Below are 16033 nucleotides of genomic sequence, written 5' to 3'. Positions count from 1 at the left end.
CTGACACTGTGCTATTTCCCTCTGCCTGAACTGCAAATCTTCCTTCAGCTGCACTATTTGTTCATGGCTGGAGGGGCATGTTGCTTTTCTTTGTGCAGTATGTGAACCTACAGGCCTATAGGTCAGTACAAATTAAATCATCTCAGCAGTAACGCCCAGAGCCTGGGGTGGGAGGAGGCCATCAAACACCACCAGCCCAGCTCATGGACACAGGGATGCTTTTGCTAAGCACTCCTCACCAAAATGCTCAAACACAGGAACAATTCTGTCAGCCCTGCCTTGCCATGAGGTGCTCCCACCTCCTAGATGTGGTTTTCAAGACAGTCAAGGGCTTGTGTTCATTTTCCCAGACAGAAAGGCTGAAAATGTGTGCTTGGTTTCCTTTCTACCTTGAAGGCTCACTGTGCCCAGTTCTCCCCATTGCTCTTACTGCAGGACTTAGCCAAATCTCATTACCATGCAAAGAAGAAACTTGCTCTTTGCCAGACTGATTGGACTGGTTTTTGCCTTTCCAGTAGGTAATTCAACAATGTAGGATGAAAGAAAGACATTCCCAGACAAGATTTTTCAAATTCCTCAAAAAGGAGTTTTTTCAGATTACCTAAAGCTTTCTGCAGTCAGTTCAGTACCTGCTGCAAGGACCCTCTTGATGTCCCTAGGACAAAGGAGAACAGTTTTAGACTAAAAGAGGAGAGATTGAGATTAGATATCAGGAAGAAATTCTTTACTGTGAGGGTAGTGAGAATGGGTTGCCCAAAGCAGTTATGGATGTCCCATTCCTGGAATTGTTCAAGGCCACTTGGGCAGGGCTCAGAGCAGCCTGATTTAGTGAGTGGCATCCCTGCCCATGGCAGGGGTTTGGAATGAAGTGTTCTCCAAAGTCCCTTCCAACACAAACCAATCTATAATTTCCTGGATGCTGTTCATCTCAAAAATCCAGGATTTAGTCACAGTTTGGGGTGTCTTGAGCAGACTAGGGGCAAATGATGCAACCAGAGGGTGGTTGCAAACTCACAGCCTATCTCAGGATGCACCAGGTTTGCCCCAGCCTCGCACTGCCTGCAGTGGCTGTAGACAGATAATTCCCTTTGACTCAGTGTTTAAGCTGTGGATAGCAGAAATCAGGGAGAGAGGTGACATATTTAGATGGAGATTTAGAAAAAAAAAATTAAGAAAATACCTTCTATTTCCTCCTCTGGTGTCCTAGTGACCTCCAGCAGCTAAATCTGTATTGCATCCTGCTGCTTCCCCATGTATCTAGCCTTGGTTCTGCATCAAAATGCCTGCACACCTGCAGGGGCAGCTGGAATAAAAGACAACAGACATCTTGAGGTTTGAGCCTTCCAGCAGCACAGCTGGCAGGGTCTCTGACAACTCATTGAGGTCCCTCTGGTCTTATCATCATGGCTTTTTGGTGCATGTTTGTGCCTATAGGAACTAGTATTTAATTTGAAGCACATTTTTAGTGCATGGGGTTGCTTCCTGTCAAATTAAAATAAAACCAGAGTAAGTTTCTTTCAGTATTTTAGAGAAAAAAATTCCAAAATCTGAACTTAAAATTCAGAGAACAGAGAAGAAGAGTCATTAGGTTTGTTGTTTTCATGATCTGGGGGCTGAGGTTTTAGGGCAAAGAATGCTGGAATGGCTGCAGTGCTTCTAGTGTGCACATATTAAAAAGTACATCAGCCCTTTCCTGCCTGTGCAATAGCTGGATTTGTGGAGAGAGAGCCCATTGTTCAAAGCAAAACATTGCAAATACCTCACTAAATCCAAATGCAGCAGCACAAGCCCTGCAGAGAACAGGAGAACCTTCTGGTGTTTTTACAGTGGGAACAGAGAAATTACAGCCCTGACTAACCTGGAGGGCTGAGAGGCACCCTAGAGGTGTAAAGTTCTATATATTGTGTATGTCTGTGATGGGAGGTGGAGATAACCATCCTCACATCTGGCAGATTAATGCAAAAAGAAAGTTCTTGGCTCTATTTTGGAGTTGCTTCTTTCTTTGAAAACTGAAAGAACTCGGTTTTCAAAGGGGGCACCCCATGGAAACTGGTGCAGCTCAAAATATCAGATCTCTAAATTCAGAGCAGGGTTTGAAGGCTCTACCAAGGGCTCCCTGGTACAGCCTGTGGCAGGTCTCACCTTTTCATCTCTCCTGAAATGAGCTCCAGGAGAGAGGCAAAAAATAAGTGGATGTATCGGCTTGTGAGGCACATCCATAGGAAAGTGGTGTGGAGCAAAAATGTAGGAATTGGCTCAAGTTGGATATGTGTAGCTCCTCCATGTCCTCTGACTGGCTCGTGTTTGGTGATGGCCTTGCCTAGGGAAGCAGGAATGGGGCCATCAGCTCACTGCCAAATGTCACTCTCATCCAGGTTCAGCAATCCACCTCAGCCACCAAGGAGATGGGAATGTCCATGTTTTCTCCCCGAGCTAAAAGAGTGTGATGTTAAGTTTTGGGGACCAGAGAGGGGGCTGTGGGGTACCTTGCTGTGCAGTGCCAGGAGCCCAGCAGAGCCCATGGGAAGCTGCTGGCCCTGCCCTCCTGCCCGTGGCTCACTGCACACCTCTGTCCCTGTTCCAGATGATCGGGCACGGTCGCTTTTAGACCCATCGGGCAGCGCCAGCCTCACACTTCAGCAAGGACGAGGGAGGCGTTCTACACTCTCCGTGAAGGAGCTGTCGGCTCTGTATCTCTCACAGACAGCTGCTGCTGCCGGCGCCAGCCCCGCACAGCCGGTAAGGACCGGGTCCTCCCCTCCCTGCCGTCAGCGGCATCCCAGCAATGTCCCCTCCACAAGTGGCTGTCAGAGGGTGACACAGAACGTGTCTGCTTCTGTACATCTAAGGAAACACCACGTTTGGTTTCCCAAAAGTGACCATTTTTCCCTTGCTGCTTGCAAATGTAAGATGTGTACAAACATATGCATATATCACATACTTATTAAATTACACACACAGCCCTACATCCACTAGCCTGTACAGTTTACTGATATTAAGATTTCCCCTTTATTTGCACATTTATATTCACATACATCCATGGAGGAAATAATCAGTACAGAGTAACACATATGTGTCCATGCTATCCCCATTCCCATGCACAAACATATTGTATTTGCTGGGAATGTCCTGATGAAGGCAGGAATGATGAATTTGATTTTATGCTTTTAGAAGGCTAATTTATTACTTGACGATATTACATTACATTATAGAATACTAGAATACTAAACTATATTATACTAAAGAATACAGAAAGGATGCTTACTAAATGCTGAAAAGATAATAATGAAAACTCCTGACTCTCTCCAGAGTCCCGACACAGCTTGGCCCTGATTGGCCAAAGAGTGAAAGCAACTCACACCAGAATCCAATGGAACAATCACCTGTGGGTAAACAATCTCCAAACGCATTCCACATGAGCACAACAAAGGAGAAGCAAATGAGATAAGAATTGTTTTCCTTTTCTCTGAGGCTTCTCAGATTCCCAGGAAAAAATTCCTGGGTGAAGGGATTTTATCAGAGAATGTGAATGCCACACACAGAGAGACATATATACATATGTCCATATATGCCACATTCAAGCATAACTTTGCAGTGCAACCTGTGCTTCTCTGTTTAGATCCCTTAGTCTGGGATACAGGGATTTAATCCCCCACTCCAGGCTGATCATTGGGCCATAGGATAATACAGGTTATAAGGGTTATGAGGCATATTTTCCCCATTTTCCCAGTTCCACTGGTGATCCAGGAGTGACATGGGATGGGATTTCATATCTGGACTCTTCCTGCTGGCACGTTCAAGTTTCCCCACACTCTGAACATTTTATATGCCCTCCGTTCAGAGATGCAGTCTCTTGAGTGTTTTCAGGGAGAGGTCCAGATGAAGCAGAATCAGTTGAAAATAAATAAGTGGAGACTGCATTTGAAAATTATAGCTGGTTAGAGAACCAAGAAAATTTTTTAAAATTTCAAAGCAATAAATTACACAATTCATAATGCAACTACAAATCAGTAGGTCAGTTTTATTTTTTAATATTTAAGTATAAGGAAAAATATAGGCTAAATCAAACCTTGGAGAAATCAGTGCTAGTTTTATTTTCCCCCTAACTTAAAAAAAAATATGTTCGGGGTTTTGCTTGTTGACTGAGATATTAGGAAACATATATATGATCAATTTGGAATAAGACTTCTTTCTCAACTGTACAGAACTGCCAATGAACCAATGAACTGAAAACCTGCGTGGTTTTCAGTTCTCTGTAATTGGTATACACATTAGTACACATAAGTATATAAATATATATATGCAGATAATGTGTCTTGCTGTGTAGTTTAATGGCATTTCTCCTCATATCTTTTCCAGAGTACTGTGAAGGACAACTCCATTAACTCTCCCCACAGACAGAAAAAAAGCAAGGTAGGAAATGTTTAAGATAAGCACTGTTATCTAACCAAATATTTGTGGCCTGTGAGTGTGATCTAAATACCCACGCAAGGCAGCCAGGAGCAGTTATATACTGAATATAGCTATCAGCTGCTCAGCTGCCCTTCCCCACATTCAGAAGTACTTCACAGATTAAAAAAAACAGACAAACCCCTTATTTTAAAAAGTGCATTCCAAGTACATTGGCTCATGCAAAAGATTTGCATTTTTCACTCGCTGCAAAATATGCTGATTTTGGTGTTCTGAGTGTGGGTTTCTTTTACTAATGTTCAAAACTTATTTTTAGCCAGGACAATCTGTGTGTAACAGAGTGAAATAACACCGTGCACCATTGCTTTGAGCAACAACTAATAATATTCCAGGCATAACTCTGCAGACGTAACTGCACAGGCATGCCAAGGGTCAACAGATCTGTTTACTGAAAGGAAAGCCACCAGGACTGCAGTCTCTTTTAGACAATGATTAAAGGCTTCAGCTACCTTCCCTGTGGATAAATGCCCAGGCAGTGCAGGTTGCAGGCAGTTAGTTCAGTGCTCAGTGGTCAGGATGCACAAACTGAGGAGAAAAATTGCAGAAATGGAGACTCAGAGGGAGACTGGACAAGCGCAGCCCATTCTGTTCACTTCTGTACCAAGACTGCTGTGAATTTGAGATGAGATCAGTCTGACTGAGCATAAACAGGTCTAACTTTCGTGGCCCCTAGCTATAGGTGTTACTCCAACCTCTGATCACTCAGCCTTGCTTTTCCTCCTCAGGCAGCACAGATCATGAGGCCTGCTGATTCCAGCAGTTTGCAAACCTTAGTTAGCCTCATGCCTGTGCAAGTCTATAAGTTAGAAGAGCTTTATTTAAATCTCCAACTGTGTAAATGTGCATCTACTCTTGTGCAAATGGGGCACACTTCTGAGTGCAACAGAAGAAATCATTAATGAGATGAACATCCTTCCCCAAGCCCTCCCTCCTGAGCAGTGAGGAGGGGCACCCCACAGTGCTACCAAAAGCTCATCATGTTACCTCACCAGCCAACTTCATCAGCTCAGTTTGGCACTTTAGTTCCTTCTCCCCATTTTCTTCCTGAGACCTCTTCACAAATAGCTCCCTGGCTTTCTCCTGCACCCAGATCTTTTGTTCCCTGCAGGTCCTCAGTTGGGGACACAACAGTTCTGGACACTGGGACACTGGGCAGCAGAAGGGAGAGGTTAACTTTTCCCTGACTTTTCTAAGTCAGCCTTATCCTTCTTGTGGTCACTCTCTCTTGGTCACATAGCCCAAATTGGGCACCTCTGTTGTGCTCTAGCTGGAGTGAATCCTGGGAATTGTAGACTAACCACATCACCTGGATTAGAGACCTCGCTTGCTGTGGAACCAGGGCTAACAGCAAGCCTGGAGCGTGTGCAGTGATGTGATGGTTTGGAGTGCTGTGTGCTACTGAACCAAAGGTATGGAGCTAACTGGGAGCATGGATTTCCCCTGTTGGCTTTTCCCTTTGCCATTCACTCCATTAACAGCCACGGAGATGGGGGGGGGTGAGAGGTGATGCTGACGTTTAAAACTGTTTCCCCAAAGATGTCAGAGGCTCAGAAATCATCTAAAGTTGCCATCCAGAAAATGGAAGATGACCTGCCTCCCCCTCCAGCCGTTGGCTCGGTCCAGGTTGTCACTCCAGGGGCTCAGGATCTCAGTGCCCTCCCTGTGCCTCCTCCAAAGCAAGCCTTCTCCAAGTTCTACCAGCAGCGCCAGGTGAACGAGCTGAAGAGGCTCTACAGGCACATGCACCCCGAGCTCAGGAAGAACCTGGAAGAAGCTGTGACTGAGGACCTGGCAGAAATGCTTAACACCGAGGATCCCAATGCTCAGGGCTCCGTGAACCTGGATAAAGTTCTCCCAGGGGAGGTTCAGTCCATGCGCTGGATTTTTGAGAACTGGGCACTTGACTCCATTGGGGACCATCAAGCCACGAAGAAGCTGACAGAAGAAGAGATCATTCCCAGTGGGGATGTAAAAAGCACTTCCCTGAGGTTTGAAAGCCAGTCCATAAATGGGTACAATCTGTCAACATCAGCCAAGGTGTCGGAAACAGACCTTGCCAGAGGGGATGTCCGCACTGCCCGGTGGCTCTTTGAAACTCAACCACTGGACACATTAAATAAACTGTATTCAGATGAAACTGAGGTGCAGGAGGCAGTTCTCAAGGAGCCTGTCCAGGGAGGTGATGTGAAAGGGGCCAAACAGCTCTTTGAAGCACAGTCCTTGGATGCCATAGGACGCTGCTCCTCAGTGGAGGAGAAGAGCATCCTACAACTCAAGTCAGAAATCCAGGAGCTGAAAGGCGATGTCAAGAAGACTGTCAGGCTCTTCCAAACAGAGCCCCTCTGTGCCATCAGAGACAAAAGTGGGACTATCCATGAAATCAAGTCCGTCTGCCGAGAAGAAATTCAGACCAATGCGGTCAGGACGGCTCGCTGGCTCTTTGAGACCCAGCCCCTGGACACCATCAACAAGGACACTTCCAAAGTGCAGATAATCCGTGGGATTTCACTGGAAGAAATTGGAAGGCCGGATGTCAGTGGAGCAAGGTGGATATTTGAAACTCAGCCTCTGGATGCCATCAGAGAAATCACAGTTGAGGAACAGGACTTCCAGGCTTCGACAGATTTTGTCACAGGGGCAGATGTCACTAAACAACGATTGCTCTTTGAGACCCAGACTCTTGACTCCCTGAAAGGAGAAGCTTCAGAAAGTGTTGTAGCCAAAGAACAAGTCATTGGAGGTGATGTGAAATCCACACTCTGGCTCTTCGAAACGCAGCCAATGGAAACCCTGAAAGACAATTTTGAGGTGGGACGTTTGAAGAAAGTAGAGCTTTCAGCAGAGGAGAAGGGAGATGTGAAGCAAAGAAAACATGTCTTTGAGACCTGTCCCCTTGGCAGCATCTCCAAGGCATTTGAGGAAGAAATTCCAGCCACCAGCATGGAAGAGGTAGTGAAAGGGGATGTGAAATCTTTCAAGACCCTGTTTGAGACTCTCCCCTTAGACAGCATTAAGCAGGCTGATGCAGAGCCTGCCACCAAAGAAGAGGAGGAGAAGATTCCAGCTGGCAACGTCAAAGCCAACCAAATCCTGTTTGAGACAACACCCCTGTATGCCATCAAGGATAGCTTTGGCAATTTCCATGAAGTCACCTCTGTAAGCAGAGAGCAGATCATCAGCGGTGACGTCAAGAACTACAAGTGGATGTTTGAAACCAGGCCTCTGGACCAGTTTGATGAAAGCATCAAGAAAGTGGACATAATCCGGGGGATCACCAAGCAAGAGGTGGTGGCTGGTGATGTCAGGACAGCCAAGTGGCTCTTTGAAACTCAGCCCATGGATGTCATTCATCTCCAAGCCACAGAAGGGGAGAAGCACCCCTCAGTGAAGAGGGAGATCTCCCAGAAGGGAGATGTGAAGACCTGCCGGTGGCTGTTTGAGACCCAGCCCATGCACACGCTGTACGAGAAGGCTGAGAGGAAGCAGGAGGAGAATGGCAGCGTGCCCCAAGCCGATGTGAAGTCCTACACGTGGATGTTTGAGACCCAGCCCCTAGACTCCCTGAAAGGCCAGGAGGAGCAGTATTTGCAAGTCAGCAAGGCCTACAGTCAGGAGGAATTGCAGGGAGTGGATGTCAAAACTGTCCGGCACCTGTTTGAGACTGAACCCTTGGGCAGCAGCGCTGTCAGTGAAGCTGACAGGAAAAAAACCATGCGGTACTCCAGCCGTGTGGAGTTCCAGTCTGGGGAAGTGTCCAGAGTGAAAGAGTTCTTTGAGGCCAAGCCCTTGGACACAGCCACCAAGCCAAAATCCCAGAAGGATGCTGGAACAATTGAGGCTGGGTCTGTGCACAAGTTCACATGGCTCTTTGAGAACTACCCCATGGACACCCTGAAGGACAACTCTGAGGGCATCCAGGAAATACCTCCTGAAAAGGATGCCAAGGGGGGAGATGTTGGAGGAAAAAGGTTTGTATTTGAGACCTATTCCCTCGACCAAATCCATGACAAAGTGGATGAGACAGAACTCCAGAAGATCCAGAAAGACACCATGAGCAAAGCTAACGTCAAGTCCTGCACAATGCTCTTTGAAAGCCAACCTTTATACGCTATCCAGGACAAAGAGGGGGGATACCATGAGGTCACTTCAGTGCAGAAAGAAGAAATCATGAAAGGTGACATGAAAGGTGCCCGGTGGTTGTTTGAAACTAAGCCGCTGGATCAGATCAAGAAGGAAGAAGAGGTGTTTGTGATTAGGGCTGTCACCCAAGAGGACATCAAGAAGGGAGACGTCCAGACTGCACGGTGGAGGTTTGAGACAGAGCCTCTCGACTGCTTCTCAGGGGGAAAGCTGTCTGTGCCCAGAACAGTGGATGATGTGCAGAAGGGAGACGTTCAGTCCAACAAGCAGCTCTTTGAGTCCCAGCAAGTGGGCCAGAAGAAGTACGTGAGGATGGTGAGCGTCAGTGACGTGCAGCGGGGTGACGTGAGGACATCCACCTGGCTCTTTGAGAACTACCCTGTGGACTCCCTGTATGGGGACGCAGAGAGGAGCTCATCCATGAGCACAGTGCAGAGAGAGGACAGCCAGAAAGGGGATGTAAAACGCTGCACCTGGCTGTTTGAAACCCAGCCCATGGACACCCTTAAGGACACAGAAGTGACGGCCAGCACTGAGGCCCAAGAAGAGATCCCTCGTGCAGATGTGAAAAGCACAACGTGGCTGTTTGAGAGCACGCCCCTAGATAAATTTGGTGCTTCTGAAGGTGGCATAGAAGTAGAACTGAAAGAAAGAACCATGAAGGAGACTTTAGAGACTCTCTGCACTTGCCAGGCTATCCAGCATGATGGAATCCTCATTGAAGCTAATGATATGGAGAGTGTGAAGATGGTGAAGTATCAGCTCAGCAGCCCAGGAGCTCCAGAGATCCTGAAAGAGGAGATTGTGGGAGGCCACTTGCAAAGGATTATGCTGCAGCTCCTGCACAGGACCAATGTGGAAGCACAGAGCATGCTGGTGGAGGAGGACAGAGAAGGCAAGATCAAAGTAAGCCCACTGCAGCTGCTGGACCAGAGTGAAGCTGTTAAAGGCAAAGAGGACTTGAGTGGAGATGTAGCCAAGGCCTTGCAGGGTCTCCTCAGTCAAGATGCTTCCATCAAAAAGGGGATGGTCCTACAAGAGACAAAGTCAGGATCACTGAAGATGACTCTCTATTCCCTCCTGTTCCATTCTGTCCAGCAGAAAGTCGTCAAGGGGGATGTGAAGTCAACAATTGGGAACTTGTTGGCTTCTTCTCAGGAGCAGAAAGCAGCAGCCACTATCAAGCGTGAGGACAACGAGAAGGGAAATGTTCAACTTTTTGCGAGCTGCATTGAGAAGGGAGACCTCAGCTACCTGAAGAATCTCCAGCAGGAGTCAGAGATACAATCGCTCATCTCTTCCCAAGCAGAGGAGGAGGGGGCAGATGAGAGTGGCCCACGGGTTGTGCAGGGGGCTAACATACATGTCTTGACAAATAAAGAACAAATGGAGAAAGTAATTGCAGGAGGCGAGCCAGGGGCTGTGGAGGGAGCAAAAAAGGGATTTGTATGTGAAGGCGTGGGCAGAGAGGGTGTGTTAGAGAGAGAGGCTGTGCATGCAGCAGGTGTGGCAGGCACCACTGTGCAATGTCTTGGGAAGCCCCTGCCCACAGCGATGGGAAAGGAAGAAGTTCTGTCCGGAGGGCTTAAGGTGACTACAAAGTCAATCCAAAGGGTTGCAGATGCCAGCAAGAAGGCAGAGAAAGAAGAAGCCACCACTGCCCATTTGAAGGAACCAAAATCTATGATACAAGGCACACTTCCAACACAAGTGACAGCTCAGAGGGCAGAAGTGGATGGCAAACAGCAGACTGTGGTGGCTGGCAAAGCCAGCCAGACTCAGACAGAAGAAAAGGCTCTGGGGACTGATCTCCAGGCTGCAATGCAAAGCCTGAGGCTGGCAACAGCAGAAGCAAAAAACATTCAGCACCACGTCCAGAGCAAATTCCAGAGGAACAGGGAGGAGGTCCACACAGCCTGCAGGCAGCAGACAGTCAGCTCACAGGGGACCATGACCCTGCAATCGACCATACACCAGCAGGACTCCTCATCCACCAAGCAGGAGAGCAGCAGCACTGCCATCAGGACCACCACCACCAGAGTCCAGGAGGCATCCAAGACCCACACAAGCGTGTCCCAGAAGAGCATAGCATCACACAAAAAGGTCAGTGCTTCTGAGGAAGTACAGGGACGACAACTATTGAGCCAGGAAATCCAAGTTGTGCCCAGTAGAGATTTTAGCATTAAGGATGGCCTTTATACTGCCACACCCGTGAAAACCTATGTAAACCCTTGTGTTGAGTCTGATTCCAAAGAGCAATCAGAGCAAGAAGAAAGAGATGTTGGTGTCAGAGGGGATGTGCAGACAGCTATCAGAGCACTGCAAAGTGCCGCCACAGAACAGCGCCTGGTAGAAAAGGAGGACGTTGTCCGAGGTAATTTAAAAGCCACACTTCAGTCGCTGGAAAAGTCTAATGTTAATATCTCCAGAGGGGATTTTAAAGCTGCTATGATATACAGAAATGCAGGGCAGTCCTATTCTGTGTGTAAAAAGAAAAATGAGACTCAACTCGCTAGTAAGGAGCCTGCTGTAGTGGCTTCAGGGTCACAGGCTGATAATGACTTTCCTCCTCCTCCCTCAGTTGCTGTGATGAAAGCAGAGCATTGCCCACCCTCAACTAAAGCGGCAAGAGAAGGTGCCCTTCCATTACCAACCAGCAAAGATGAAGCCCCAGGACGTTCTGCTCTACTCCAGACCCTTCTTCCTTCTCTCCCTTCTCTGTCCTGTAAACCCAGTGACCAGAGTCCTGCAGAGAAGCCCAGGACTCCTCCAAAACCAGAAACTACTGTCTCACCTAAGAAAAAACCTGTTCCCCCTCCAAAACCTGAGCACCTCTTACATGAAGCCCATTCTCCCTCTGCAAATTACAGCACAAGCAGATCAACAAAACCCATCCCTCCACCCCTGCCTCCAAAACCTTCAGGCTTTAAGGATTTCAACAAGCCAAGGCCTTCCCCCACAGAGATGGGATTAAGCTGCATGGAAGTTCATGAACAATCAGCCTATGAGGAGGTTCAAACAAAATGCTGCAATTCAGAGACATCTGTGAAGAAGTCTGTCACAGTTCAGGGGATAAACCCTGAGAGAAAGATGCCAAAATACACTGCCAAAACCCCTCTCCAAATAGCAGAAGAAAGATACAAGGCCAGCAAAGCAGGACAAGGAAAAGTAGAACCAGACAGTGCTAAGACCTCAAAGCCAATGAAAAATGGAGGGGTTGGTTTTGAAGTCAAGCAGGGAGTGATGAGTGATAAAGCAGCTGCTCCAAGGAGATGCCCAGGTCAGGTGTATCAAAGGCAGACAGAGCTATGCCAAGAGGAGAAGGGGTGCTCCTCGCTGTCACCTCCAGCCTGCCCTGGCAGAGCACAGGCACAGGATGTGCCCGGCCAAACTGAGCCAAGCACCTCCCCTGTGGGTCACAACAGCCCTCCAAAAAGAGGAGATGGCACTGCACAAAATGCCTCATCCAAGGTGGAAAGGGAAAGTGTGTCTAATTCTTATGGATCGTGGGATAGCCAGAGAGTCGTGCAGCAGGTGCATGAGAGGAGGCAAACGTCTCATTCAATGTCCTTCCATCAGCAGTCAATGAACTCCTCCTTTGAGGAGCACCAGCAGGCAAACAGCAGGCAACAGAAATGTCCTGAGAGGGAGGCAGAGACACCTGCCCAGGAGAAGCCAGTGGTTGTTATGAGAGAAAAAAAAATGAGAGAAACGGAAGATGAGCGTCGGAAGAGGTTGTCAGTACACAAGGAGGAGATCATGAAAGGCAATGTCAAAGAGGCTATGGAGATCTTTGAGAACCTCAGGAGACAGGAGCAGCTGCAAGAGATCTTGACCCGAGTGAGGGAGTTTGAGGAGGAGACAAGCAAAGTGGATGTGAAAGCTCTCAAGAGCTTCTTTGAGAAGGTCCCCGAGTGGGTTGTGCAGCAGAAGGCCAAGCACCAGGACAAGGCAGGGGCAAAGGGGGATGCTGACAGTGTCTCCTCAGTGGATCTGGTTTTTGAGGACCTGGAGCGAGCAAGTGCTGAGATTCTGCACCTGAAGGAGCAGACACTGGCCCGCATCCAGGACATCGAGGAGGCCATCAAGAAAGCTATTTATTCCGTTTCCAATCTCAAGTCTGAGTCAGACATTGCTGGGCTCTCAGGGCTGTTCAAGGAGTCTCTGGGGAGTGCCCAAAGCTCCGTGAGCAGCAGCAACATCCGTAAGATCAGCATTGTTTCAAGCAAAGCCAGGCAAGAGGAAGTCATGCTGGAGACAGGGGAAGCAGCATCTGTGGAAAGTGCAAAGGTGGCAGAAAAGACAGAGGCAGCCAAGGCAGAGCTAGGGGTACCCCGTCTTGTTCAGTCCCGAGTCAGCTCTCCCTCCTCACCTTCCTACATCTCCATTGAGTCTGCTGCCAGGAAACCAGCAGAATCACCCAGGACAGCTCATTGCCCCCAGGATGGCCCCTCACCAGACTGTGTTGACTCTCCAGGAAAGAGGGAGGCTTCTGCTCAGAACAGCTTTAGCTCCTATAACCATCCCTCAGCAGGGTCTGCTGGGCACGACACAAAACCCTCAGAGAAGAGATCAGACCCTGTCCAAACAAAAGCTGGGCTGAGCTCCATGAAACAGCACACGCTTGGCAATGCCAGCCATCCAACCAGTGACAAAGAGAAGGGTTCTCTGGACTCCTCCAAGGACAGCTGCCACTGTGGGATGAAAGGCAGCTTTTCGGAATACCGCTCCCTGAACACCCCCAGCCCACAAAATCCACGGAGGCAGAAAAGCATTTTGGAGCTGCAGACAGGGCCTGATGGGTCCAAGCTCTACGGAGCCACCCGGACTGTCATGGAGCAGTATGAGGAGATGGACCAGTTTGGAAACAAAATCATCACTTCCTCCACCACGGTCACCAAGCAGTCCGAGACACAAACGTCCTCCACGCGCGATGTGGGCTCTCACCCCCAGTATGAGGTCTCTGCCTCACCTGTATTTCGCAGGTACTTGAAGAGCCCAGGTGAAGAGTTCCACACCAATGGGAGTTTTCAGGAGCCAGGAGTGGTCTTTGTCACCTTTGGCAACTCCAAGCCAAAGAAATAGGAGGTTCTGCAGAACAAGAGAGGACTGTGTAAGACAAAAGAGAAAGGCCACGATAAACATTTCTCCTGTTTTATCCACATTACATACAGGGATTTACCTGCACCCTAAGGACTTCTCAGGGTCATCGTCTTGGTGTTTGCACACAGACAGGACAAGTGCAGCCTGCCTTGGCACTGGAGAACAGCCCTCACCTGGCCAACCCAACAGACTTGGTGCTGCACCACAACCCAGAGTCCTGGCACTGTTAGAAGCACAAGGGGAAAATCCATCCATGGGCACCTTAGGGCAGTTCCCCCTAGAATGTTTGGTGGGGGTGGTTGGAGGTGTTGGATCGGGCTTCTCTGAACTACTCTTGAAGGAAGGATCAATTAAAGAACAATCAATCTGGTCATTGGCAAACAAACACCTTTATGGCACCTTCTTTTTCTAAGAAGGCATCCTACACACACACGTATACATATTTATATATATATATATACACACAAGCTCATATTGATGGGTGGGTTGGATAGGTTTTCTCTTAGCCAGTAAGAAAAGAAAAGAAAAGGAAAAAATAAATCTTGAGTTGTTGTCACTCTTGGACTTGAGGGAGTTATTTATCAGTTTGTTTTTCAGTTCCTGGAAAGTGTTTGATGATAGTGGAAATTGTAAAGCTAAGACCTACAGCTACTATCAATGCCATTCCCCCAAAGAAAGATGCTATAAAAGATTCTCGAGTCAGAATGGTTACTGCTTTCTTTTCTTTATTTCTTGAATTGTAATTTATTATTCACTATACACAAACCCGTTAGTTTAGATTTTCCATGCTTTCCTACATGTTTACTGTTTAAATTCATTTTGAGACTTTGTAAAGCAATTTTTTTCTTATTATGACTTTGTTTTGTACATTCTCAACACAAGATTTTAGATCTTTTGTGGCTTTCTTTTTTTTTTAACTTCTATTGCTGCGTTCTGACGGTAAACTTTACCTCTAAAAATACTTTGGTCTGGTTGAGTTTCTTTTGTTCAGTGCTTCTTTCCTCTGAAAATATCTAGAAATCATCTCTTGATGGACGAGTTGAATCACATATTGAGAGCACTCTGAGTCACTGGAGTGATTTGGTCTACATCTGCTTTATGCTGTTGGGTGGATCATCAGTCCTGCAGTAAAGAGTTCATACTGTGATATGAAAAATGAGTCCAGGGTGGTACAGACCCTCCCAGTCCAGGGCTCTGGGTAGGATGGGTACACCAGGAAAGGTCTGGACATTTGTGTGTATCCATTTCCCCCATGGAGAAGGCAGCTGAGGTGTTGGATCCCCACCAGCCTTACGAGGAGGATCAGCCCTTCCTCACTGCTGTGCCTCAGCTCACCCCACACTGAGCTCAGGGGTGGGAGGGTGGCAAGGAGCTCACTCCAGGTGTGGGGGAATGTGAGGAGCCCATGGAGGGATCAGATTGTTCTCACAGAATCACAGCATACCCTGAGTTGGAGGGGATCCTCAAGGACCATCAAGTCCAGCTCCGGACCCAGCACAAGAAATCTCCAAAAACCCCACCATGTGGCTGAGAGCATTGTCCAAACACTTCTTGAACTCAAACTGGTGCTGTGATCACTTTCCTGGGCACCTGTTCCAGTGCCCAACTGGAAACAGGGAAAGAACCTTTTCCTGACATCCAACATAAATCTCCCCTGACACAATTTCAGGCCATTCCCTCAGTTCCTGGTCACACAGAGGGAGATCAGTGTCTGCCCCTCCTCCCCACAAGGAAGTTGTAACTGCAATGAGGTCTCCCTTCAGTCTCCTCTGCTCCAGGCTGAACTGACCAAGTGTCCCTGGTGGTGTTCATAGGGTCCGAGGATGAGGGAAGAGATGAGAATGTTGACTCCATGTTTCAGAAGGCTTGATTTATTATTTTATTAATTATATTATATTAGAGCTATACTAAAAGAATAGAACAAAGGATTTCATCAGAAGGCTAGCTAAGAATAGAAAAGGAATGATAACAAAGGCTTGTGACTGACCGTGACAGTTGGGACAGCTGGGCTGTGATTAGCCATTAATTAGAAACCAATCTAATGAGACCAATCACAGATCCCCCTGTTGCATTCCACAGCAGCAGATAATCAATGTTTACATTTTGTTCCTAGGGCCTCTCAGCTTCTCAGGAGAAAAAATCCTAAGGAAAGGATTTTTCATAAAAGATGTCTGTGACAAGTGTCCTCAGCTGCTCCTCACACAGCTTCTCCTCAAGGCCCTTCACCTTTTTTGTTGCCCTCCTTTGGACATTCTCTAATAGTTTCATGTCCTTCTTGTGTTGTGGTGACCAAAACTGCCCACAGGACTCCAAATGAGGC

At 47.7% G+C, this 16033-nt stretch overlaps 1 protein-coding gene across 1 annotated transcript in view; it reads left to right on the top strand.

Moving 5' to 3' along the window:
• The window catches only part of XIRP1 (xin actin binding repeat containing 1), a 37226-nt gene extending 22561 nt beyond the window's left edge, over positions 1 to 14665 (top strand). The window contains exons 6-8 of the mRNA XM_058808005.1: positions 2585 to 2739; positions 4360 to 4413; positions 6007 to 14665. Of these exons, the coding sequence (XP_058663988.1) occupies positions 2585 to 2739; positions 4360 to 4413; positions 6007 to 13695 (7898 nt within the window). The 3' untranslated portion in view covers positions 13696 to 14665. The remainder of the gene's footprint in view (positions 1 to 2584; positions 2740 to 4359; positions 4414 to 6006) is intronic.
• Positions 14666 to 16033: the final 1368 nt, after the last annotated feature.

The sequence above is a fragment of the Ammospiza caudacuta genome, chromosome 1 (assembly GCF_027887145.1).
Source record: "Ammospiza caudacuta isolate bAmmCau1 chromosome 1, bAmmCau1.pri, whole genome shotgun sequence".
NCBI lineage: Eukaryota > Metazoa > Chordata > Aves > Passeriformes > Passerellidae > Ammospiza > Ammospiza caudacuta.
Note: the sequence above shows the minus strand (reverse complement) of the source record. Positions and strands in the feature narration are given on the sequence as shown.